General features: G+C 59.5%; 1 protein-coding gene across 8 annotated transcripts in view; it reads left to right on the top strand.

The window, feature by feature from the left end:
- Window positions 1-26,280, top strand: part of OSBP2 (oxysterol binding protein 2) — a 164,080-nt gene that overhangs the window by 117,029 nt on the left and 20,771 nt on the right. For all 8 annotated transcript variants that reach the window (XM_059895152.1, XM_059895148.1, XM_059895150.1 and 5 more), the window contains one exon: window positions 14,100-14,356. In XM_059895152.1, coding sequence (XP_059751135.1) covers window positions 14,100-14,356 — 257 coding nt within the window. The remainder of the gene's footprint in view (window positions 1-14,099; window positions 14,357-26,280) is intronic.

The following is a 26,280-nucleotide window of genomic DNA, read 5'->3' as shown; positions in this document are numbered from 1 at the left end:
TTCCTCTTTAGCAATCACTGCTCAAGTAGCTTTTCCCCCTGAGCCAAGCCTTGGAAGCCACCTGCCCACAGTGGTGTCTGCACGGTCCTGCTGGTAGGGCCCCTCGGAGCTGTGAGGGGTGGCTGCCCTCCTCGTCCAGCAGGTGCGGGGACGGGGCTGGGGAGGCGACGGTGGACATGGGCAGGGGCACAGCTGACTAATGGAGGAACGAGCCGTGCAGAGGGCAGGGGTGCTGGTGACCGACGCCCTCGAGCCTTTTCCACTGCAGGCCTTTCCTCAGCCCTGTTTCCTTCCCCCACCTCTGGGTCTGAGCCCCGCTTCTGACTCCCAGATCTGGGCTCTGCCTGCCTGGCTGGGATGCAGTTACTCTCACAATCAGCATTCTGCTCCATCTCACGGTGGCAGGGCCTCCATGGATCCTGGCCTCTGGCCTGGCTCCCAAGGCTTCTTCATAAATGACCAGTTCTGCTGAATCATCAAATCCGGGGTGGAGTTAGGGTAGCTTGCTTGGTCACAGGGTTGTTTCTTCCCCCTCCCCCTCCCAGAGCACAACTAGCAGAGAAGCCCCCAGGCCCAGGGTCAAATGCACGTCCGCATTAAGGCCTGCATTAACTGTAGCTGGTGGACCTTCTCCGCAGAGCAGTGGGTCTGCCCGGTAGAGGCCCTTCCTTACAGGAGCAAACACTGGGGCCCAGAGAAGGGAGAGACCTGCTCAAAGTCACACAGTCTGTTGGTGGCCGAACCAACACTCAAGCTGAGGACCTGCCCACCCAGCAGTCTCCCTAGCGACCTGGGAACATAGGAAACACAAAACAGAAGGCTAGACTGGGAACTGGAAAGCCTTGATGTCTTCCGGGTGCAGGAATGCCTTCTTCAGCCGCACTGACCCTCATCCCCAGCCTCCCCCTGTCAGTTCTGGGTCGGGGCTCCCAAGGATGTGGGTCACGAAGAGGACTGTCCACTGCCCTCCGTGTCCTCCAGGAGGAGTGTTCAGATGCCTGCGAACACAGGGCCTGTGCCAGGCTCCTAGCTGCATGGACAGTGACCCAGAACTAGGAGAGGAACAAAAGGGCCTTTGGAGGAGCCAGACAGCCTCCAAAAATATCCCTACCTCCTGCCCCTTTCTCTCGGCCTCACTCTGAGCCGGGTCACTTTAAACACATTCTGCCAAGTGTACTCTTCTGGTGTTGCCATCAGAGACTGGCGGCCTTCCCTTCAGGTGACCCTTCAGGTGGTCGCCTCTGCCCACCTGGACCTCAGACCGGCAGGGAGCAGGCAGTCATGGTAACCTGGCTCCAGGTGTGCCTGGATCGCGGGGCACACGCCTTTCAAGTGACGAGAGTTCCCATCCACCCTCCTGGCCCCTGAGAGGTCCCTTGCTTGGGTGTTCTTGGTCGCTGGCAGTCATGGAATTGGAACAAGGGACAGTCCCCGTTATGGGTAGCATGTGGGAGCGGGCGGGAAGAGATGCCACTGGCATCAGACAGGTTGATGAGGTTATCTTGAGGAGGATTGCTGGTGATTGTTTCTTTGCTACTTTATGCTTTTCTCTACAGGGCTTTTTGACTTTTCTACCTTCAGCATGGCTCTTTTTTATAGCCAGGTAATAATGGCTGATGTTCGTGGCCTCACTGTGGCAGACACTGTGTTAAGCACGTTACAGGCATTGACCCGTTTTACAGATGAGGAACTGAAGGTAAAGAAGTTAAGTAGCTGCAAGGTCTCAGGGGTGATAAACAGCAAACTGGGACTTGCAGGTCTGCTTGACTCCTAAAGGGGAGAGCGTCTTACGTGGGCATTTAAATGAAAGGGGTGGCTCTGTCCCCTTTCTGTTTAAGACACAACTTGGCCTGTCCACCCTGCATAGAGCGGACTATGAGACTCCACCACCCAGGCAGGGCCTGTGGGTCTCCTCCTCACCCTCCCCGCAGAGCTTGGCCCAGGGCCAGGCCCCCACTCACCACCCACAGCCAGAAGAAGCAGGAGGACACTCTGAGGTCTGCAGGGCGGGAAAGAGGAACTTTGCAGGGACTGGGCAGCTAAGCGGGGTGGGTCATAGGGTGAGCGGGTTGTGATTGCTGCGTTCTCTCAAGAGCCAGGGGAAAACCCTGAACCCGTCACCGCTCACCTGCACACTGCCCTGGGGTTCACAAAACGCTTCCCACCATCGTCCCTTGTGGCATCCGTTCATTCAACAGGTTTCTGTTTGGCACCTCCTGCATGCAGGCCCAGGAGGTGGAGATCAGCCAGGCAGACACAGCCCCTGCCCCTCCAGGGCCCGTCGGGCTCCTAGGTGGCGGGACCCCTCTCCCAGCCCTGGCCACCCCCCTCCCCCGCCTCCTCCCCGACCCAGTCACTCTCTGTCATTGATGCCTAGAGGCGGCCGCACATGGAAAGCTCTTTAGCGTGATTACGTGGGCGTCTGATGATTTCCAAGGATAAGCAGCTGTGGCTGTCTTCGGGCCAGGAAAATGTAATCTGGCAGTTTCCAGTGAGCGGCTCAACTATGCTGGCGCAGTTGGGGGTGGATCAGTGGGTTCTCGTGTGGGTCGGCAGACCTTGCTTCAGTTCAGTCCCACTTGCTTTGGCTGTGAGACAGGTGTTTGTGCTGAGCAAGATTAAACACTCTCACAGGTGGGGCTCCTTGTTGTTCATTAAAGGATCCTTCTCATTGGTCAGGGATCGCTGGACCCACAACAGGAAGCGGAGGGGATGGGACCGGGGGGGTGGGTGCCCTTCTCTGGTGGGGAGAAGTGTGAGGTGGGCTCAGTGGCCTCTGAGGAGTTGTGCTCACGGTTGGGCCAAGGACGGTGCTTCCCCCCTGCCCGCGAGGGCAGAAAGAAGCCGTTCCGTGGTGTTCCCGCCACGGCCCCAGCAGCTGGTGCCACGGGGAGGCCACGGCTCGTAACCTGATGGGATCTGGGGCAGCTGCTAACAAGTAACGACGTCGTGGAGAAACAGGACCAGAGGTGAGACAGCAACACCCAAACTGAAATTGTGTTATGTGGACAAAGGCTGGATTTCAACAGCGAAACAAGGACGTTGTTTAATTTCCTGAGCTGGCAAGCCGAGAGGACTTTTTTCCTTTTCTTTGGTTACCCAGAAGGCAGTGTAGGGCCCTGGAGAGAGGGGAGCCCCAGGAGCCAGGTGCCTGGAGGCCACGTGAGCCCCTCGGCCTTGGTTCCCCGGTCTGCAGAGCTGGGAGGCAGCACCTGGAGGTGGGGTGCAGGGTGCGGGGGACAGATATGGGGCACTGAGGAAACGTGTGGCTGGAGCCTCGGATTATGAGGTGTTAAAGCTGGTGAGGCCTCGCCAGCATCTAACCCAGCAGTTCTCACCCGGCTGCTGTGTGAAATCTCCTGGAGAAACTAAAAAAAAACTGATGCCCTTCCCGCCACCAAGGCACCAGGCGGTCCCCCTGACCTGGAGGCCGGGCCTGCAGGGGGCTTTCTGTGAGCCAGGAGTGAGCAGACAGGTGGGATGGAGTTTAGAGGCTTGCAGTGGAGGCTGGGGGGAGCACGGCAGCCCCCCGAGGAGGCTCACTGTTGTCTGGGTGGGGCGGGCGCCTCGGGGAGGAGCCACCGTGCTGAGACGCAGGTGGGTTCCTGTCTCGACATCAGCAGGTTGGAGGAAGAGGAGCGTCCGTGCTCCAGCTGCCCCTCTCTTGCCCCTTAAACAAGGGCTCAGGTGAGAGCAGCAGCGCCTCGCCCCCAGTCAGCTGGCACCGGCAGGGGGTGGGCTGCAGTGTCTCCGCCCAAACCCAGCTGGCGTGGGGTCCGGCCCTCACGCACCTGCCTCAGGTTGGCTGAGGGGCAGCCCACCTCTGCACCTTGGGACCTTGGGGTGAGACTCAAACCAGGACGGGGCAGATGAGTGAGTCTGGAGCGGGGTGGTGGGTAGGACACCAGCTCTCTGCAGTGCTGGATCTGGGACGGCCCCCCGTTCCTTTAGGAGACCCCGTGGAAACCCTGGTTCGGTTGGAAGCTCTGGGTGGGCTGGGCGCTCTGCGGGCCGGAGGGGGCTGTGGGTGGCAGGTTGGCTTCAGCATCTCAGAAGATGCCATAATTGGAGCCTGTGCCTCTGTTTTTAGGCTCCATCTCTGCACCAGTGTTTATTTCCCTGGAGGTGGGCCCTGCTCCCAGAGCCGTCCATCATCCTGAGGATGCTGTGTGGCCCCAGGTCACAGCCCTCTGCTGAGGAGGAAGGCACCTGGTTCTGTGGGCGTCCTAGCCGTCACTTGCATACACTTATTTTTCACTCATCGTTGTGGCTCATGGCTCTGACCCTGTGCCCTAGCCCCCTCCAGTGAGAGGAAAGGGGGTTTGTTTCTTTGCTCTCTGAGATTTTTGCCCAGCCTTCCGCTGCTTGCTGGCCTCTACAGCCAGCCCAGGGGTCCCTGGGGGTGTTTTCCCCTGGGAAGATCAGAGATTCAGTCACCACAGATACTGGCCTGCAGCTTCGTGTTTGTGGGTGAGGTTCCTGCCCCTGCATCCCCGGTGCACTGGAAGCAAAGCCTGACTTTTGTGCCAGCCCGGGGCACCCATCCCTGGGGCCTCACCCCAGCCTTGTTGATAGCTGTCCAGGTTGGGGTGCCACCCCTGCACCTCTCTCCAGCGGAAGCTGCTGGAGAGCCTGAATGTGGTCTCACCCTGTTCCTGGTGCCCTCAACACACCCCATGCTGATCACCAGAGGTGGTGGGGGGAGATGGGCCACAGAGGGCCCACGAAGGTCATATGATGCCGGTGCTCTGGCTTGTGTTTTCCATCTGCCTACCAGGGTTTCACGATTTATTATTTATTATTATCTGATTTTTCCATCAGATTAGATCCCTACATGCCTTCCGGTATCCTCAAGGCCAAGCTTCTCAGAGCTTTCAGTCACCTACCTCCTTGGCTGGGAGGGACGTCATTCATCCTATTTTTGGAAGTTTTTTTTTTTTTTTTTTTTTAAATCACTGGTTCCTTTTTCTGCAGAAGCCCCTGCAGGACTAGTGTCCCACAGAATCTACTTTGGGAAAGACAGACCTGCTTTCCTTCTGGATTTCCCAGTCAGGAAGGACTGGCAGTACCTTGGTGGGGGGGGCACTCCCGTTCCCAGGGGCCCCCGGTGGCTCCCTGTCTCGTCTGACCTGGTTCCCGTGCCTCACTCTGCAGCGCGGAGGCCTCCGACCTGCCTCAGGGACTGCACCTCAGAGGTGCTCATCCTCAGGGCTCCGGCCCGCCCCACCACCAGCCCGGTGCCCCTGCTCCTTCATCTCCCTGGAGCAGCACCCTCCTCCTGTGTCACCCTCCTGCAGGGTGCGCCTGTAAGGCAGCCGCCTCCTCCCACGGCCTCTTGGGACCCCACCCCGGGGCTCCTGTCTGAGCCCTTCTCTGTCAAGACTAGGAGACCTCTCAGCCTCCCTCTCCCCATTGCCTGAGTGGGGCCCTCCTCCAGGGCAAAGGACCACAGGAGCAGCGTCACCCCAGGCAGGGCTCACCTCCCCACTCGCCCGGTCCAGGCCAGGTGGAGGTCACTGGCCAGCGCAGGCTTCACCTCAGGCTGGGTGGAGTGAGCTGCTGCAGTCTCTCAGCCTCAGGGCCATGGGGGTGGCAGGTGCCATCAGACTCTTTGTAAAGACCACTCTGCCAGTCCCAGCTCCACCACTCAGGAGCCTTGGGGTCTTGGGCACAGTCCATAACTCTCCATGCCACCCATTCCTCTCCTGGGTGTGGTTCGTGCAGCAGACTGTATCATAACGTGGCGAAGTCATGACCCAAGGAAGCACAGGATAGGCTGTCACTGAGCAACAGGGCTGTAGGGTCTCAGACCCACCAAAGTCACTTGACCTCGTGGACCTGCCTCAAGGCCTGTTTCTGTTGTCAGCATCCAGCTGATTGGATTCTGCAATTGAATTTGGGCAGCTTAACAAACCTCCGGAAATCTAAATAACCGTCAGCAAACCTGCTGTAATTGAATTTTTGAGATGCTAACACTGCAAATTGGAAATGGCTGTTCTCTGCTGAGAGTGCAGGGCCCCGCGGTTCTCACTTGAAACCAACGTCCGCTGGCTGTGCTTGTCTCCTCAGAGGCCCTGCGGTGGGGTCTCTGCACAGCCAGACTGCAGGAAAGTTCTTAGTGTTCAGGCGAGATGAAAGCCCCCCATGGGGTCCTGGGGGCCCCAGGTAGGTGTGGCCACTCAGGGTCCCAGAAGGACCCTGCAGGGCTGGAAGGCTGCAGGGCTCGGGGGTTAGGCCTTGTCCCCTCCCTGTCGTGCGGAGAGGGAGGGGAGCAGCGCCTGTCCCCATTAATCCATTAACCACGCTGCTGGGTCAGGGAGCACCGCTGGGTTAGGGCATGATGTCAGCATCGTCAGCTGCCGTTCTAAGTTGGGTCTCAGGCCACGGGCACAGCGGGGCCCACGCTGCACTGATGCAGGCTCCCTGCCACGGTGGAGCGGGGAGCAGGGATCCTTCCCCACCCTCCCTGTGCCCTCTCTTCTGTGGAGTGGCAGGGGGCTGGGACGGGGCCAGCCTGGGATGAGCAGGCACTCAGACAGCATGTGTCCTGTCCCCCCGCCCCTTCCCCACACCAGCCAGTGGCACTCCTTGGCTGTCTGCTGGCCTCCACCTGCCTTGCGCCACCCACCCATGGATGGCTGTGGGTCCCCTTGTGTGGCTGCCTCCTCCCGTGACTCCTGGCCAATGGGACAAGGCTTCTCTCTTATCTCCCTGACCCCTCTGGGCCCTGCCCGGTCAGTGGCCTAGTGCCTGGCTAGCAAGTTTTGTACTTTGTCATCCAAGAAGCCATCACCTTCTTTTTACATTTTTGGATGTTACTCCCATCAGCCGGAGGCAGGTCCAGGGGCAAGTGCTGGGGAGCCCGAGGGAGGGAGCCCGAGGGCTCAGGGCAGTGCTCAGGTGAAGTGATGGGTACTGGGCCTTGGGGAGCAGCCATCTTTTTTTTAAAAATAAATTTATTTTATTTATTTATTATTTTTGGCTGTGTTGGGTCTTTGTTGCTGCGTGTGAGCTTTCTCTAGTTACGGCGAGCGGGAGCTACTCTTCGTTGCAGTGCGTGGGCTTCTCATTGCAGTGGTTTCTCTTGTTGTGGAGCACAGGCTCTAGGTGCGCGGGCTTCAGTAGTTGTGGCACGCGGGCTCTAGAGCGCAGGCTCGGTAGTTGTGGCGCATGGGCTTAGTTGCTCCGCGGCATGTGGGATCTTCCCGGATCAGGGCTCGAACCCGTGTCCCCTGCATTGGCAGGCGGATTCTTAACCACTGGGCCACCAGGGAAGCCCCGGGAGCAGCCATCTGCAGACGGAGGAGAGGAGGAAAGAAATCCGGGGAGTGGCAAGGAGGTGAGAAAGCCACGGGGTCTCCCTGGCACTGGATGGGCTGAAGAGCCAAGAGGAAGCAAGGGCGTGGAGCGCAGGCAGAGCCTGGCCTGGCTGGGCGAGGGCGGGGGTCCCTGGCTTCCTGGCACCTAGAGGTGGATGAGCCATCTGAATGTCCCTCCCTGTTCAGAATCCTGCTGGTGTCCCTGGACTTGTCTTCCCACCTCCATAGGCCTGTCCCCTTCCACTGCAGTCCTGTCCCTCTGCCAGGACCCATCTAAGCACCACCTCCCCCCGAACCTTGTCCTGCCCAGCGCTGGGTGGAGGTGCAGAGGGAGGCGTGAGTGCTGGGCTTCCCCAGCCTTCACCTCACCTGTCCTGAGGCCCCTCCTCAGCCAGGGCTGCTGTCACTCATCTCCAGCCACAGTGTGTGAGGGGAGGGGGCCCTGGTCATCCTGTGCCTTGACCCCGAGGAGCTTGTGGGCAGGCAAGGGCAAAGCCAGATTCCCCAGAGAAACAAGCAAGAGACAGTGCAAAATGGGGCAGCCACAGGGCCCCTGGCTCCCACATCCCCACCATGTCACCTCCCCCACCTTCCAGACCAATCTGTGCAGCCTTTTGGTTTCTTGGTTTCAAAAGCTGCCTCCCCACCCAGAAACTTGATACATTTTCCTCAAAGATGGGGAAAAAAAGCTCCACTTCTAAAAATAGCCCACCTGGCTCTGCTCTGCTGGCTGTTTCCATGGCAACCCACTCCTTCCCAGGAGTTCCAGGTGAAAGAGGGTCCCGGCCCTGGTGCGGGTGCCCAGTGGCTCCTCAGCTGCAGCCGGCTACTGAAGGGTTCAAGGAGACCCCCGAGTAGGGGTGGGGGCACAGCAGAAACACCGGGGCTCCCTCAGGCTCCAAGCCTCTATGATTTGAAGTAAACTCAAGACTGGTTATGTGCAAAAAGTGAGCTGTGCTGATGAGGGTGACAGGGATATTGGTGGGTGGGGGGCCAGGAAGTCCCAGCTCTGCCCTGGCTGCACGCTGGGGACTTAAATCCTTTTCCAGAGGAGGTATGAATATCCCCAGAGTATGGACGAGCACCCTTAGCCAAGGCCACGTGGGGTTGAAGCAGGACTGCTTGCCTCAGAACCGGGCTCCTCCGCTGTCCCAGGCCACCTCCCTGAGCAGTCAGGGAGGCATGTGTGCCAGGCTTGAGGGGAGAACAGAGAGACCTGTGAGGTCTCTGTGCCCAGGTGGGAGTCTCAGTGCTTATCTAGGGAGCGTCCAGGGACCACCCCTCAGGGCAGTAAGTCAGAGTACTGATCAGCTTCTGGTGTTGCTGGCAATCCTTGGCTTGCAGATGCTTCACTCCAGTCTCTGTGTCATCACGAGTGTTTCTGTGTCTTTGCTCCTCTTCCTATAAGGAGGTCAGTCATATTAGATTAAGGACCCGCCCTATTCCAATATGACCTCATCTTAACTAGTTATACCTGCATCAGCCCAAATAAGGTCACATTCTGAAGTTCCAGGAAGGGCATGATTTTGGGGGGACACTAGCCAACCCAGGATAGCCCCTAAGGGTTGGAAGCTCATGCACTTGGGAAGCTTGCCATGGATGGGAGGCCACTGCCGTACTCTGCTGGCCTGGCCGGGATGGACTGAGAAGTTGTGACTGCTGCCTTGTAAACACGTTGGTAACCCGAGTTTTATGGATTTATTCTCATCTAACAAAAAGGAAAATTCATTCTTGCATTTAGCTGGTGAAAATCAGTGGGTATTTCAGGAGTCGGTGCTTTTCTAGAAATGGTCGTGTCTGAGAACAGGCTGGAGCCCTTTATTCCACGGTCATCTGCTGCACGTGATCCCGCCATCCCCAGAGCTGCCTTCACCTTACCTCGAACCCCGCCCCTGGCTTGGAGGCTGGATTGGTTGTTCTTTCCATGTTCCACAGTCTGGAGCTGCTGTTTGCTTTTGTCACTTTAGCCAGGGAGGCTCGGGGTGCCACTGGCTGAGGAATGTCAGGCCTGAGTTCCCCAGGAAGTCTTTCTCATTAGAAGGTGCAGGCTCGTTGGCGCAGAGTTGCCTGGGGAAGAAGAGCAGAGTCACCTTCCCCATCTGCCAGGCCCGCTTCCTGGTCTCAGAAGCCACAGCCTTTGCAGCTGGTGGAGCAACTCACTGGGCTCCTGCTGAGTCGCTTTTCTGTGAAGGTTTGATCTGAACGTTAGAAGCACACCCGGAGCAGCAGCGTAAGACAGGCAGGCAGAGCAAGGCCTGGGGAAGCAGGGGTTCAGCATGATGGTCCTGGCAGCTGGGGCCGGGAGGATGGGAGGGCAGAAGCCCCTGCCGCCTGCCCCCTGCCTGGGCCTCCCCTTTGCCCCCTCCAGCTCTCCAGTCCTTCCTCTGTCACAGACCCTCCAGTTTGGCTCCCTGGGGTCACTGTCCTTGGAGGCTGGCCGTGCAGGGATGTGGGCTCCTGTTCCCTGGCTGCTGGTGGTCTTGGCCAGATGCTTCCTGCCCTGAACCTCAGCCCTCCTGCTGAGATGAGGGTGTGGGTGGCAGGGTCTGCAGTCCCCCCGCCACCCCCAGGGCAGACATTCTGGCTCTGTCCTCTTCCTGGTGAGGCTGACAGTCTCGGGAGGGGTGGGGGAGGAGGGTGAGATGATGTAGGCTAGCAGGGAGAGGGCAGGGCGAGATGCTCCCGTTAGTGACCCCCTCAGTGTGGCCTGTGCTGAGAGACCGGGGGAGGGACCCCAGCCCCACCACTTACTCTCCGTAGGACCCGTCCTGCTCTGAGCCTCTGCTTTCTCACCTGTAAAATGAGGATGCTAAGGGTGCAAAGATTAAGTGAGTTATTTGTCCAGTGCTTTAAGGAGTGCCGGCACCTTGTGTATGCCCTGGCCAGTACTGCCACTGTCCATTGCTGCCACCGTCCATTGCTGTGGCTGTTTGCTGCCGGACGCCACCTTCCCACCCAGCCCTTCATGGCTGAGCAGTAGGAAGCTGCCTCTTCCAGAGCTTGCTTCCCGAGCTGCCGAGACTGGGCTGGGTCTGAGTGCAACTCATGCAGCATTTCCCGGGGCGCACCAGCTGGTGCAGAGCCAGCCAGAGGCCAGCATGAGTGGAGCAAGGCAACTGACCGCAGGGAGCTCGGTGGGGGCGGGTGAGGGGCCCTGCAGGCCAGCGTGTCCCGGGGAGAGCGGGAGAGACGGGCCTCGGGCGCAGGGGTTGAGATTCGGTGTGGAGGATGGCAAACGATTCTCGCCAGGCAGAGGGCAGGTGCCATGTGCACTTTGGGCTCCCCTAACCGGCCCCTTGCTCACACCCACTGCCCGGTGAAGGGGGTCTCCTGTTCAGTCCCGCCCCCTCCACCCTCGGCCCCGTGCTGGTACCTGAGCAGACCTGAGTGTCCCTCCCCACCGCGCAGGGACAGCAGGCTCCTCATGTCAGCGGCTGGGGCAGACGTGTGAGCGCCCCTGCCTGGCGAGGTGCCCCGGAGCTCAAGCTTCTGCTCTCCGACCACCTCATTTTTCCTACACTGGGGGCAGCCTGGAAGCTCCTCCTCATAGCTGCTCTGTGCTGAGTCCTGGCCTTCACGTGAGCTTTGAGGCAGGCCAGGGCTCCCCCGTGGGTGGCTGTGTGGTTTCGATGTGGTCCTAGATTCCAGTTGCTGCTATTCTTGTATTTATATAGTTGCAGAATTCCTGTAGGATTTTAAGTCCGTGGATAGTTCAGTGTCTGCTGTGCTGTTGAGATGTGGATTGTTACTTTGTTCCTCTCAGATGCTCACTGTGCCTGAGTTTTATTCCCAGTGGGAGTGGGGACAGTGAAGATGTGTGGGGTCAGAAAAGCCTGAGAACCCCCAAGGCCACAAGCTTGAGAACCACAGCCTAAGCGACTTTGCACGTATGAGCGTTTTCCTTCCTTGGACGACATGCCCCACCAGCAGAGCTCCCGTCCGGGGGGCAGGTGGGGGTGTGGGGGGCAGTGGAAGCCGAGGAGCCCTTTTCATGGCTCTTGATGGGTAACTGCCAGTTCATCCTTCAGAAAGCACAAGATGAGTTAATGCCCTCTATTCTTTTTGCTACTTTGAGGAATGTCACATTGAGCGGTTTCATTTGCATCTCTGATGTTGAGCTTCATCTGCGTGTCCCACATGGATTTACTCCTTGCAAAGACCCCTGACCCTGAACTGAGACCTGGGACTCAGCCTGGCCACAGTTCACCATTTGGGGGCCAGGGTCCCCTTCATTGTTCAGCTCTGCCCTTCAGTCTGTCACCAGCCTCCTCTTATCCATGGACCTCTGCTCAAATGCCCACATACTCCGTTTTGCCAAGGGATGAAGGCCCAGGCTCCTTAGCTGTGCCCTCTACCCTCTCCAGCTAGCTCCTCTGTGCCCCAACCCTACTGCTCACATCCTTCTCCAGACCCTGCGCTTCTGTGTGTGACCTGCCGCTTCCATGCAGGCCTCCTGGGATGCACCCAAGATCATTCATCCAGTCACTCCTCCTCTCGCCCCTCCCCCCCATCCTCCCTCATTCTGATCACACTGTCCCTCTGAGAGGTACTCTGCCTGCGCATCCCCATAGAACAGACTTTGCTGGTTAGGTGTCTTCGCATCCCTCCCCCAGCAACACAGCCAGCAACTTGGGAGCAGAACAAGCACTTTCCTGTGTCCCTGGCAGCTGGACCTGAACTCGGACCCTAAGAGCTGCTTGCTAAGGTGCGATTACCCACCCTCTGCCCGTCCTGCAGGAAGATGCTCCGAGTTAGGTTGGTCAGTTCTTTCTCAGAGCACAGGGGGTCACTTTCAGGCTGACCCGCAGTCAGCATGCCCCCGTGCGCCCCTCCCAGTGCCCAGCGGCAGCCGTGCTGACTGGTTGGTGGCCATTCTGGTTGTTTGACACATTGAACCTGGAAAGTGAGAGGAGGTTGTGTTGTAACTAAGAGCCTCGGCTCTGAAGCCGGATAGGCCTGGAGGCTCCAGAATTTCCCCGCCTGTGGCCCTGGGCAATTTCAAAGCACCTTTCTGCCCCTCAAACCTACCTCACTGGGTCATCAACGTGCATTAACCAAGGCAGCGCCTTGCCCAGTGCCTGGAACCCAGGAAGGCAAGATACGCATCAGCCATCGGAGCCTTTCTAAGGTGATCCAGAGAGAGGAAACACCCCTGTGCAGACCCCCCTGGGTTCAGATCCAGCACTGCCCCCTTGATAGCAGGGCCCTAAACCGGTGGCTTGGTGTCTCAGAAGCTGCGTTTTCGTGCCTGCGGAGTGGGAACAGCTGCTGTCTGCCGGCCACTGAGGCTCAGCGTTCACGCTGGTCAAGTGAGTGGCCCAGGGCCTGGCCTGGCACGTGTGGTCTCCAGACACTGGGTCATTTCGGGGCTGCAGGTGGGCTGGATGGGGTGGGCGAGCCCTGCCCCCAGCCTGGATGCTGCCCCCTGCCGCCTCCTTGCTCCGGGCACCCCTCCGAGGCTGGCCAGGCCCCTGCCCCCAGCTCAGGGCGTGTGCGGAGCAGTGTCTCAGCTGTGGCCACCCCCATGCACCCTGTCTGCCATGGGAGGAAATCTGTTCTCTCACAATGCGTCCTCTTTTCAAAAATTTCTATCTTCGGTTACAGATTTCCTTCACCAAAAAAAAAAAAAAAAAGTTTCTTGCTGATTATTTCTGAATCAAGGCATCTCAGACACCGCTCAGCAATTATAGCCTCTGGTACTCACAGGCCAGTGTCAAAGTAGCAGCAGGGCCCGGGCCAGCTCCCCACCCCACCCCACTCGCCGCAGAGCACCCCGGAGGCTCCCACAGCCCTGTGCCCCTTTGGACACAAGCTGGGCTGGCAGCGGGCCAGGCTGCAAGGTACCTCAGACTCCCAGGATGGGGTGCCGAGGGCACCTGGGGTCGAGTAAGCAGGGAGGGGGTGGGGCGTGAGCACCTGCCTGGCCCCTCATGGAGGGCCCCAGGCGTGAAGAGGGTGGCTCTGGAGGCAGACAGACTAGCCAGGGGGCCTGGGCCAGGGCTTCACCTACCTGAGCCTCATCACCTGTCTGTCCCCTGGGAGTGGTACAGTCCCTACCCTGACAAGGCCATTGAGAGGCCATAGCCAGTGTCTCCACACAAAAGACACCCATAGGTGAGCGTGGCCTTGCTCCTCAGGGGAGACCTGCAGGAGGGGGTCACCGCTCAGCAGTGGGGAGGGAGCTGTGACTGCGGCCTGGGGGTGGTCTTCAGGCCGCCTCTGAAGATGGGGCGGCATTGGGCTGGGCAGGGGTGAGACCCCTGAGGAGCTGGGGGTGGTGAGGAGGTTCCAGGCAGTGGGGACACAGTGGGGACACAGTGGGGACACAGAGGGAAAGGCCCGAAGCACGAGCGCTCGTTGTTTGCAGGGACTGGGGGTGGGCGGACAGCGGAGGGCAAGGTCAGGTTGGCGGGGGAAGCATGGGTCAGCCGGGGCTGGGCCTGTGACGCGGGGACAGTGTCCGGGCTTCATTCAGGGTCTGTGGGGTCTGGGTTGGGAGCCGCTCCCGCACAGCCATCTCCACCTCTTCACCCAGACAGCCCACCCCTGCCTGCACATCAGCTTAGGGGGTGCTGGTGCCCCCTGCAAAGCACAGCCCAGGCCCTGTCATTCAAGCTGGGCCCCTCTTCCATCCCCCCCTCTGACTCCAGAGGGGCTGTGCAGACACCTCACCCTGGCCAGGAGCCGGGAGCAGGAGCCGGGAGCAGGAGCCGGCACCGCCTGGGCCTCTGGGTGTGTGTTGCTCCGTAAGAACCACGGCGACGCCGCGTGTCTCCACAGATGACTCTGGGGACGACGAGGACGGGACTGCCTCCCCAGCTGACAAGAGCGAGCTACACGACACCATCAAGAAGCTCTCCCTGAAGCTGGACGACCTCAGCACGTGCAATGAGCTCGTGGCCAAGCACGGCGTGGCACTGCAGCGCTCCCTGAGCGAGCTGGACGGCCTCAGGATCCCCTGCGAGAGCGGCGAGAAGCTGAAGGCGGTCAACGAGCGGGCCACCCTCTTCCGCATCACTTCAAATGCTATGATCAACGTGAGTGCCCGCCTGCCCGCCAGCGCGTCCCAGGGCCCCAAGGGGGAGGTGGCTCCCCGGTCCCCGGGTGGGTGGCCAGGGTGAGGGACAGGCCAGGGCTCCCTCTTGCTCCCGTCATCCTCCGTGTCATCTCATCCACGCGCTGTCACGGGGTGAGGACACTGGTTTTCATTGTTGGGTGGAGCTCGGAGTTGGGTGTGAGATCCGGCTGAGCCCGCAGGTGGTTCAGGCCTGGGCGAGGAAGGCAGCGCCCAACCTGAGCAGCCGGCTCAGCACACACAGTAGGGATGCGGCTGCCACATTTTTCCGCAACAGCTGCTGCTGCTCTTTCCCCCAGTACGTGGCCCAGATGCAGCAGGATTGGGGCCTGTAACCATGGGGGGCTTGCATGTGTGGTGGGGGTCCCTCAGTCAGAAGAGCTTTCGAGTTGAGGCCACCACAGTCGTGCCAACCTGATAGTAAGTAGCTGAATGAGGACCCACGTCTGTGGACTGAGGGGTTCAGCCCCAGGAGTTTCCCCTTTTCCAAGGGTTCTGGGAGCCACACAGCTGTGACCGCGAACCGGGAGGGTCTCTCCGTGGTGGCAGAGAGTACAAGGCTGAACCGAGCTTCTGGGCCCTTCCTTTTTCTGCCTGATGAGTGTTCCCCAGAGGTGCATGTGCTCCCTCTGGACACAGGTCTGATGGCCACAGCCTCCTCCCAAGGACAGCCCCCAGGATGAGCACATCCCAGCCAGGATGGCACCGTGGGAGCTGGGGGCCAGAGCACAGAGGTGTGGGGAGATGGAGGCCGCCGCAGAGGAGGTGGGTCCAGAGAACACGGTTCAGGCAGGCCGGTCAGGCTGGCCGCAGAGACAGTGGGCAGTACCAGTGCCCAGGTGAGCCCCAGGTGGGGGACTCAGCCTCCAAAGCAGGGGGGTCAGAGCGGAGACTAGGCTTTCCGTCCAACACCAGGAAACCTGAGGGCAGGGTGGGAAGGTGGAGGCTGGAGCCCACTGCAGGCCAAGATCCTGTCCCCTCTTCCCAGACTCCAGGGAAACACGCACAGGTGCCCGCAGGTGTGGACTTTGTCCATGGCACTCAGGGGTGCAGTGGCGCCCATGTGCCGAGAGGCTGCTGGACCGCAGCTCTGTGGCTGCCCTGCTGTTTGGCCCTGTCGCTGGTCTTCCCTCTCCTTTTCCCATGTCCACCCTCTCGGCCCTCTGGCCTCCTTACAGCCCCCAGACTCTAGGGGCCTGGGTCACTGTACTTCTTCCGGTGACAGGCACCGATATCGAGCATTTAAGGCATAATGATGCATTTGTGTTTCCCCGCGGTTTCCCTGGCATGGCCTCCCCACATGCGGAGACTAAAGCCACATCGTCTTGAGTAAGCGGTTTTGGTTTTTCCCAGATAATGCACTGCTCAGCTGGCGTCTCTAGCGAAAGTATTTTATCAGGCATCAGAGGCTCATCTGTGTTTATGAAGCCATAAAAACAGCTCGCCACCTAAGTGCGTAATGAATTGTTTGATGGGAAGCTCAGGGGTTGATTAGGAAGCCTGTTAGCAGTTCTGGCACCAGGAGAGCCGCACCCAAGTGACGGAGCCTGCACCCTGGGCCAGGATCTGCGCCCCCCGCAAACGTGAACCTGACGTGAGGGCCTCTCCCCATCCACCTCCACTGTGGGGGCACAGAAGTGAGGTGCTGGGAGCCCAGGCTAGTGCAGAGTCCCGCGTTTCTTCCAGGGACGCTTCCTGACAGCTGCTCCTCACCCGGCAAGAGCCGGCTCAGTTCTGGGAGGCTGTCAGACCCTGAACGCCCAAACCCCCGCTGTGTGCAGAGGGGTCACCTAGGTAAAGCGTCCCCACTCCTGGCCAGGCCTTGGCCTCCACCCCTGTTATTAGGAGGGGTTTGGACCAGGGAGCTGTAACTAAGGCATCCATGTGGCTCCCGCCCCCGAGCCCCAAGGGGAGCCCACTCCCGCCCAGGACCACTTACCCCTCCCCACAGCCTCGCTAGTACCGCTAATATCCACGTGGAGACAGAGGCGCAGAGAACTCCCTGAGCTGCCCAGGGTCACCAGCTGCTAAGTGGCCAAACTGGACGCAAACCCAAGTCTGTGTAGCGCGCTGCTGGAGTCACGGCCCTCATGACGGTGAGGGTAAGACCCTCAAGGGCTGCAGAGGCCCCCTTCCACTCTGAGGTCAGCACATGGAGGGTGGCCTCGCATCCACCTGGGGCAAACCCCCATTCTCAGGGACCTGAGTCCCTGGTGTGCCTTTTACCTTTAGGCTGCAGCCCTACCAGGGTCTTTCCTGGGAAGGTGGGGACCCAGGATGGGTGGAAGCCACCCCCAGCTGTCCCCAGAAGGCACAAATCCTCATCCCTCAGATCCCCCCAGATCTCACTGTAGGAAGAGGAAGCTGCTTCCCCAACACTGGCTTCCTACTGCCTCTCCACCATCCCCTCCCTGCCCCCGGCCCTGACTGACGGGAGCCCCTCCTGGGGAACTCAGAGAATCTCTCCTCCCACCCGCCGCACAGCCAGGGCAGCCCCCTCCTGTGGATGGTGAATGGCTCTGGGTTTTCCACCTCGTGGGCGCCGATTAAGCCTGGGTCATGGAAGTGGAGCAGAAAATGGGGGACGGCAGGCCACACAAAGTCCGCAGGCAAACACATCCTGTGGAGGGCCCTGGGCAGGCTGCACTTTCCCCACACAGGGAGATGGACTGCTGCTTCTTCACTTTTCCCCAAGACGGCCAAGAGTCTGAGGTTGTTCAGCCTTCAGGAGAGAAGTAGAGGGAGATTTCTAAACCTCCTTCAGATTCAGGAGAAGGCATCATTATCATTAGCCTTTAGATCCTGAGCTCCCAGCAGGGCAGGGAGGGAGGCTCTCTGGACAGTTTCCAAGATCCCAGGAACCGTGGCTACTGAGGCAGGCCTGTCCCTGTGGCCCTGCTCCCCAAGGGGGCATCTGGCCCTCCCCTTGAGGATGGCCCCTTTTGTGCGTGTTCGAGGGAACAGGATGTCTGGGGGAGGTTCTGGATCAGGAATATTGAACTGTATTGCCCTTGCCTGTGCTGTACCCTCTAGAATACCCCTTCCCCACCCTTCAGATGCCTGGCAGATCCCTTTTTATCCTTCAGAACCCCACGTGGATGTCACCACGGCCGGGAGGCTCTCCGAGTTCCCCATCAGGAAGCCGTTCCTCCTGGTTAGATCCCCCAGTGGTCCCAGCCCACTGAGCAGTGTTTAGCCCATTATTTCAATGTCTGATCCCCCACCAGGCTTTGTGGCCCTTGAGGTCAAGCTCAGGTCTTACTCACCTGTGGCCCCAACAGTAGCCCAGTGCAGTGGGAGTGCCCGATACACTCTGTCTCAATCAAAGTGGGTCTTGTATCTCAGGGAAAAAAGTTCTAACTGGCCCACATCTCACTTACCTGCTAAGTGACCATTTACAAAGCCATTCTAGCTAGCCCCGTTTGCTCACCTGGACAAGGTCAGTGAGAAAGTGCAGGCTCTGAGCAGGGTGCAGAGCTGCTGGTCACCACCCCTCGCCACCCTGGTCACCTGGCCTTGCAGAGAAATGACCCAGCCTGGTTGCTGAGACATAGGAACAGAGCTTTATGAAATCAAGTCATAAACGTGTTTTTTTCCACAGGAACGTCGTACTGAGCCCCGGCCTCCTTCCCTCCTTTTGTGGTTTTGGTTGGCAGGGTTCTTTCTAGCAGGCCTGGGAGGGTGGTGCCTGGTGGACCTTCAGGAGGCCTCGGGGGGCAGCAGCTGAGCAGGTCAGCGGCCCCATACTGAACTTGGGGCTCATGCAGTTAGGAAGGTCCTGCCTGATGGGATTTGAACCCAGACCTGAGTGGCTTCCCACTGAGCCTGCCCCGGGCCTGTGCCAGGTAAGGACTCGGCGAAGACCAGGCAGACCCGTCCGGCCCCTGAGCCCATGGTCCAGGGATCTTCCTTGTGATGCTGAGTCTCACGTGGGCTCAGCAGTACAGCCTTTGGGAGGAGTAGCTAAGCAGGGCAGCAGCTCACACACCCACCGGTGAAGGCCAAGTGTGTAGAGGGCCGTGGAAGGGCTGGGGAGCGACCCTCGGTGCCAGCGCGGGGCCTGCAGAGGGAGAGGTAGTGGCCACAGAGTGGGGCCAGAAAGGGTCACGAGGATTTCTCCCAGGCAGGGAAGGAAAACACTAGCAGTGGCCACTTGCTGTGCGCAGGGGGTGCCGAGCTTTTTATACATGGTTCCCTGTAAGTGTTGCACTGGGACGGCACCCACGCCATCAGGCTCTAAAGCTCCCCCACCCTTTTACCCTTCCTGGGCCTCTGCGGACCGTTCCCCAGTCGTGGTGGCCCCTTGGGCAGGACCTGGTCTTTGGGTGAAGCTCGCTGGCTGTGTGGATGACGGCCTTACCACCTGCTGCCCTGGAAATGAGAGCAGACACATCCCTTCCCACCTGGGAGGAACAGGTGTGGGGTTCACATGACCCCTGACCGTCCCCGGGGGCCCAGCAGCCCCTCCCAGCCTCCTCTCCCACCTGTTCCCCGTCTGCCTCCCGTCCCCTGCCAGCATTGCCCACTCACCTAACCTGAGGAGGCCACAGCCTCTCAGCCCCTCCCCACCTATCGCCCCTCAGAAGTACATTACCTCTCCTGGGAAGCCCACCCGCAAGCCCACGGCTACTCCCAGGGCCCATCTTACAGTCCACCTGGCTGGGTCGGCCCTGGGTGCCAGGGGCTGGTGGGGCCCTGGCCAGCAGGGAGCCAGGACAGGAGAGAGAATCAACTACCCATGGTCACGTCGCCTGCAAGGCGTTTTGCATGCACAATCTCCCCCCACCCACTCAGCCGCTTATAGTGGGGAAACTGAGGCAGCTGCTAAGGATAAGAGCTCAGGTCTTCAGGCTCCAGAGCCTTCCGCCTCGCAGGAGGGAAATAAACCCATCCCTCCCTTGAGCGGGGGCAGGAGGGTCAAGAACCCCTCCTCTGCCCACCTTTACCCCACTCCCAGCTCCGCATCCCCACCCCACTCTGCTGACCGTCGCCCTGTCTGCGGGTCCACGAGTCTCGTGGGCTTTTCTTTCTTTCTTTTTTAAGTAAATTATTTGTTTAATTGAAGTATAGTTGACTTACAATGTTGTGTTAATTTCTGCTGTACAGCAGAGTGACTCAGTTATACACATGTATACATTACTTTTTATATTCTTTTCCATTATGGTTTATCCCAGGATGTTGAATATAGTTCCTTGTGCTATACAGTAAGACCTTGTTGTTTCATGGGCTTTTCTACCGCAGCAGTGTGCAGAGACAGGACACGGTCTCCCTGGTGATGCTGGGAGCCCTGGAGCTTCCACGCCTGGCACAGTGTCCAGCATATGGGAGCCTCAGTGAATGAGAGAGAGAGAGTTGGTTGTGAAAGAATGTGGGAGTGACTGAGTGAATTGCTTAGTGTCTGGCAAAATTCCCTAGTGGGTGATTTTGTGAGTCTGATCAAAGGCAGTGCAGCAGGTCCATGCTTGGTTCACCGTCTGGGTAACTGCGTTTGCTGCCATTTAGAAGGAACTTCACAGCACAGTGAACAGCCATGGTTCAGAGACTGAGCCTCGAAGCACTGCACGTGTGCAGGGCTCCCCCCGCCTGGGTGTGGGGACCGCAAGCGGCACCTCCCTCCCCGAGAACCAGGGTGCATGTGGTGTTACAGCATCACAAGGTTTGAGGTAGAGAATGGCAGAATTAATACATGTTACCAGCTCAGGCTTTGGGTATTTGTTTCCATAACGTGAAAAGAACGAACTCCCATTTTCTTCTTTTTTCCCGCAAGTTTGTCTTTGTGGGAAAGCAGAGCACCCTGGTTTGGAGGCAGGCCTCTGGGATGGTGGCAGTGTGATAGCAGGCGCCCGCCCCAGTTTCTTCCCGTTACTTTGTTTGCTCCTCACAACGGCCACGTGAGGTTGGTGTCATTACAGCTTCCTTGTCATCGTTTGTATTATTCACGTGCCACCCCCGAGGCCCAGAGCGGTCATTTTGCCCAAGGGTGGCGGGCCCGGCGGCTGCATGAGCAGAGAGGGTCACAGCTGTTGGCCCTGGGCTGTCCCCACTGCTGGCGTGGGGCTCTTTGCAGAGGGCCAGGGCTGTGTCATCTGTCACTAGGCCCAGCACACCTGGGCTCCCCTGTGGGTTGGCCTTGGGCCCCTGCCCTGGGCAGAAGAGCCCCACAGTAGTGCCACGGTCATTCTGGGGCGAGCCTGCCCTGGGCTGGTGGGGTGCACGCTCCCCTCCCTGTGGCGGAAGCAGGGTCTGTCCGCAGGCCAGGGCAGTGGAGCCTGGCAGGGAGAGAGCCGCTTCTGTGACTCTCAGGCAGGCCCGCAGGCAGCCACAGTCCCAGCGTGAAGGCCGAGGGTGGTGCCCACCAGGCCCCCCTCCGAGGGCCCAATGGGACGGACCTGGCATGCTTTTACCAAGGAAGGTAGTGGGCCACGAGGGACGCACGCTGGTGCCCGCAGTAGAGCCGGCCGGGTGGGATGGGGCGCAGATCCTGATGGCAGGGGCACAGGGAAGTGGTGGAGGACGCATGCCCAGCATAGCTGGGCCTGGAGGGAGGGGGCTTCAGCTCCAGTTGGAGGAGCTGTGAGAGCACGATGAGGGGGGAGCAGAGGCACTGGGGGCTGGGGGAGGCGGCCGGTGGGAGTGGGAGCAGGGACGCAGATGAGGATAGGTGGGGGAGGTGGGGGGTACATAGACACAAAGGCAGCAACTCAGGGCACTTGGCCAGGACCTTGGATTTGGGGCATCATAGAAACCGACCAGATCAGAAGGGGCTGTTTACCGCTGGAAATGCTCTGAGGCTTCGCTGAGCCCTGTTTGGAGATCACGAGGGGCTCCTCGCACCCACCCAAGCAGAGTGGTGGTGAGAGGCCCCAGAGCCGCCCTCCTCGTCCTTCCGGGGCCCATGGGCAGGTTCCCGTCCAGCGGACCTCTGTTCTGCCCCTGACAGCTTGCTCACTTGGGGCTTGGGGAGATGAGTAAAAATAGATTCCAGGACGGTCTAAAATCGGTTGGCAAACTGGCAGCCAGATGGTGCTGGTTCCTGTGCACGAGGGGTAAACTATTTTGAATGTGGAAAGGGCTATTTTAAAGTTTGAACTGAAGTGAGAAGCTGACTCCCCAGTGCTGTGAGTGAGTCACATTAAGGAGAAGCCGTGACCATCCCCTCCGCGTCCGAGAAGGGCTGGCCGCTGTATGCGGGGCAGCCCGAGCCGAGGGCCACGTGAGAAGGGGGTCCGGCCCTGGGAGCCGCCCAGCCTCCAGGGGCCGGGAGGGTGGTGGATGCGGAGCATGGCGGCGTGGCTGAGCCTGAGCCAGAGGGACCCCCGGGAGAGCCTGGCACCCCCATCGCAGCTCCTGGGGGACCCGCTCTTGGTCTTGGAGCCTGAAATGGCTGTGCTTCGTCCGGCATGGCTGCCTCCGAGCCAGACAGTCCCAGCCTGAATCTCAGCCCTTTCCCACCGTCGGGAGGTAATGTGCTGAGGTCAGCCTGTTGCTCCTCAGTGGGAGGGGAAGGAGAGACTCTGTTGACCCTGATGTGTCCCTAGTGTGAGCTGCTGGCCATGCAGAGGGGCCCAGGGAACCCGTGATTCTGCACATTTTTCTCCTGTTCGCCACCTTTATTATTACTACAGACCATTGAGAGGCGGGTCCATAGTGACACTGGCCGTGTGAGGATCGATGTGGTGGGGTAGATGGTGGGGCAGTCTCAGCCCTGGCCACCCACTGACCTGGGAGCCCTGCGCCTGAGAGCCACGGCAGGCCAGTCACGCGGCTGTCAGCCACAGGGCAGGTCCTGGCTGGCTGCAGGTGGAAACGTGGCCCTTTCTCCCTTCCTCCCTGCGAGCAGGGTGACCGGGGGAACCTGCTGTGTGCCGACAGCTGGGGACAGTCACTGAGCTGGCCCTGTCCGCCCAGGGCACCCGCCCAGCCTGGTACCACCAGGCATTTGGCCCTTGTCCCCACCTCCTCTGTGGCTCCAAGGGCCGCCCACCCGACATCCAGCGACTCTCCGGCACCCTCCTCATGGCCCAGCTAGGACGGCAGTGACCGTGCAGGAGACTGATGGTTTCCACGTGGCCACTGAAGGCTGGGCCTGAGCGGGGTCCCGGCTCTGCAGACCCTCTTAGAGCTTGAGAGGCTCCTCGGGCCATACACAGGGCGGGCATGAGACCCAGGCCACTGCCCACATGCCCTGCTCGCCCGCCTGCATTTGAGGAGCAGCGAGGTTGTGGTCGGGATTAGGATTAGGAACAGCAAAAGCGATTAGTGTTCGTCCTTCTTCCTCCTGGGCACAGCTGGGCAAGGTTTCCGGCTCAGACACTCTGCATCTGTCCTGCGCAACACCTGTCGGAGTGACCGGTAGCCACTCCCCTTGGGCCCCGACACGCTTCCCCGGGCAGGCAGCCCTCACAACCCCCTTCACGGGCCCGGCTTCTGGGAAGGGAGAGTCCCCGGTGGGTGCCTCCGTGCAGGGGCATGGGGGAGGTGCCGCCATTTCCTTTCTGGGCTTTTGGTTCTCACTTTGCTTTGGGCATGTCCCTCCCCACAGAGGTAGAATCGCATTGCCCACAGGACCCTGCACCTCTTCATCTCAGGGACCCTCTCGACGGCCGTGGGGGTGGGAGGAAGGGGCAGGCCTGGGAGACTGGAAACCAGTTCCCGTCCAGAGGACGATCTCCCCAGTGGGTCACAGAATCAGGGACTCTGCAGGGGTCCTGGGGTTCAGCCCTCTGTTCACGAGAACACTGAGGTCCAGGAAGTTATGGGCCTGCCCCAGAGTAGGCAGCGAGGCGATGCCGTGAGGGGCCTGGATGCTGGCCCGGCGTGTGTGAGTCGGGGGCTTTGGGGTGGCCTGTGGCTCTGCTCCTGGTCAGGGCAGCGCGTGAGCTCTGAGAGTTGTGGCGGGGCCTCAGGGGAAGTGTGACCGTGTTCAGGGCCAGGGTCAGCCAGGCCCTTCCTGGGCCCCTGGGAGCCACCCCCAGCCGCCCGCCCATCGCCGGGCCCCAGGCCTAATCCAGCTTAGCGAGCACACGGCGCACAGCCCAGCTCAGCATTCCAGGGCGGCGGGGCCAGACCAGCACCTGCCTCCGTTCGCGGCTGGCTGGGATGGGGCCTGGAGAAGGTCAGCAGCATCAGAGGAAACCGGCGCAGTTGGGGATGGACACCAGGTAGGCACCTCAGGGCAGAGGGGGCAGGCGGGCTCTCCACAGCCCGCAGGGTGACCAGGGCAGCTCATCAGCTGCAGATGACCCCCGCACCCCGGAGTCAGTGGAAAAGGCCCTGGTCCAGCCACATGAGCCCCTCGATATTGGGGTACAGCAGCCTCCACCGTGCCCCCCTCTTCAGGCAACCCTGACATGCTCTGATCTTCATCGCCCAGCCCAGCTGCATGTGGCCCCCATGAGGCCCCCGCTGTCCTGGGGATCTGACTTCCTGTCCCTCTGCTGCTCCACATCAGCCTGTCCTGCAGGGGCAGCAAGGTGGAGGGCACCCCGGTTCTCAGCCGGCAGCCCTGGCTGTGTGGGCAGCAGCCTCCGCTGCAGGGACCAGGCAGGGCTGGGTCCTGTTGCTTGAACAGGGTTATTCCCCGACATCCTTGTTAGCGAGCATCTTCAGGAGCCCAACCCCACTCCAGGAAGGCCCTGGGACCCCACATTGCCTCAAGGGGCATCCGGATGGGGGTAAGGATCCAGCTTGACAAAATAAACAGCGACAGCGCTGGTTCCACGCCCTGGGAGACTTGGACCCTGGTCCTACACGCGTGGCCTGTGGCCTTGAGCAAGTCCCTTGGTTTCCCTGAGCCTCTATGTCTTCCTCGGTCACGCTGTTAAAACGGCCACCTCAGTGCTTGTGAGAGTGCGCCACCCCTCCCCGCACCGACAGCCCTGACCCACAGCGGGTGGGGGCTCTGAGGGAGGTGGGGCCGGAGAAGGGGAGGAAGGCACGTGGTCACACAGGAGGGAGCGCGTGGGGCAGGACGGGGCCCCAGGAGCTGAGTGTGGAGAGGGTCTGGGACCAGGTCTGTGAGAGGCTGTTGGCTGTCTCAGAAAATGAAACCGACACTCTGTTTTCCCTTCCATATCATTCCTATAGTATTGAGAGCTTCACGAACATCAAGGGCAGGAGGAAGGGAACCTAATTCATCTCTGCAGCACGATCATCTTTCCCTCTTTTCTTTTTTAAATTTAATTTTATTTTTTATTGAAGTTGATTTACAACGTTGTGTTAGTTTCAGGTGTACAGCAAAGTGATTCAGTTATTTATTTATTCTTCAGATTCTTTTTCCTTATAGGTTATTACAAGATACTGAGTATATAGTTCCCTGTGCTATACAGGGAACTATAAACTTGTTGGTTATCTTTCCTTCTTTGCTTTTGCTGCTAGGAAGGTCAGAGGCCATGTAGAGCTCTCTGACATGAGTTTGTAGGAATTATTTACCATGACATTTGGCTATTTTATACTGTTATTTGTGGCTCTTTTATAAGCCTTGTTTTATTTTTATTTTTATAAACTGATTTATTTATCTTTGGCTGCATTGGTCTTTGTTGCTGCGTGCGGGCTTTCTCTAGTTGCGGCGAGCGGGGACTACTCTTCATTGCGGTGCGCGGGCTTCTTATTGCGGTGCGCGGGCTTCTCATTGCGGTGGCTTCTCTTGTTGCAGAGCATGGGCTCTAGGTGCGTGGGCTTCAGTAGTTGCGGCTCATGGGCTGTAGAGCGCAGGCTCAGTAGTTGTGGCTCACGGGTTTAGTTGTTCCACAGAATGTGAGATCTTCCCAGACCAGGGATTGAACCTGTGTCCCCTGCATTGGCAGGCGGATTCTTAACCACTGTGCCAACAGGGAAGTCCAATAAGCGTTGTTTTAAATGCTGTGAATTATATGAAAGGAAAGTGTCCGTGTTAAAACTCAGAGAGATGATTGCAGGAGCTGTAGAGGGTTGGCGGGGAGTGACAGCGACAGGTACGACGAAGCAGCGCTAAGGAAAGGCGAGGGCAGAGTCCAGAGGCCCTTGTGCAGCTGCCAAGCTAGTCTGATGGGGCAGGCAACCTGCCACCGGGAAGGGCATCCACAGACCCTAAGAACCAGAAAACATGAAGCACCCATCGTGTGTCTCACCTCTAACAAGGCTCCGTGCATGACACAGCCCGGGCCCCTGCACCTTCTCCCCAAGACAGCCAGGCAAGGGGACCGTGCCTCGTGTGGCCTGGGGTCCTGTCCTGTTCGCCCATTGTTGACCTGGGCAGCCCCTCCTCCCTGGGCCTCAGTCTCAGGGGGACAGGAGGATCCAGCAGGGGGCTTAGCGGTGGGCCCGGCGCTGCCCAGGGAGACAAGGGCACCCCTGCCAGAGCCAGGCCTCTGGGGTGCGTTTCTGACAGCACCGCACACCTGGCTTGGTGGTCTGAGAGCTGCCGGGGCAGCGGCAGAGTGACGGCGCCCCTGCAGTTAGGACTCCTTCCTTGGTCAGCAAACGGGTGGCTGGAGCCCAGACTAACCTGACTGGGCAGTGGGGCCGAGCTTAGGGTCAGGGGAAGCAAGGATGAAGTGGACACAGGCCACTCAGGAGCCCAGCTTGGGGGTCCCCCAATTGCATGGTAGTCAGTGACTGCAGCTCTACACCAGTGGGCGAGCCTTATAGACCCAGAATAGCCCCAGACCTGCAACAGCCCTGGATGCAGCTCTCTTACCTCCAGAGCCTGCTAAGTGCATAAGGAGATTTCTTTCCTTCCCCACTAAAGTCTCCCTCCCCCTAACCTGTGCCAGGACACCTGTCAGCACAAATCCCTGCCCCTTCTGGAGAAGCGGGTTACAGTGGCATGTGGCTGGGCAGGGATCAGACCTGCCAGGGAGGGCAGGAGGCCCTTGAAGTGCCCCCTCCCCAGAGCCTTGCTGGGGA

This window comes from Balaenoptera ricei, chromosome 14 (assembly GCF_028023285.1).
Source record: "Balaenoptera ricei isolate mBalRic1 chromosome 14, mBalRic1.hap2, whole genome shotgun sequence".
In the NCBI taxonomy this organism is placed as follows: Eukaryota; Metazoa; Chordata; class Mammalia; order Artiodactyla; family Balaenopteridae; genus Balaenoptera; species Balaenoptera ricei.
This window is presented reverse-complemented; position numbering and strand designations above follow the sequence as displayed.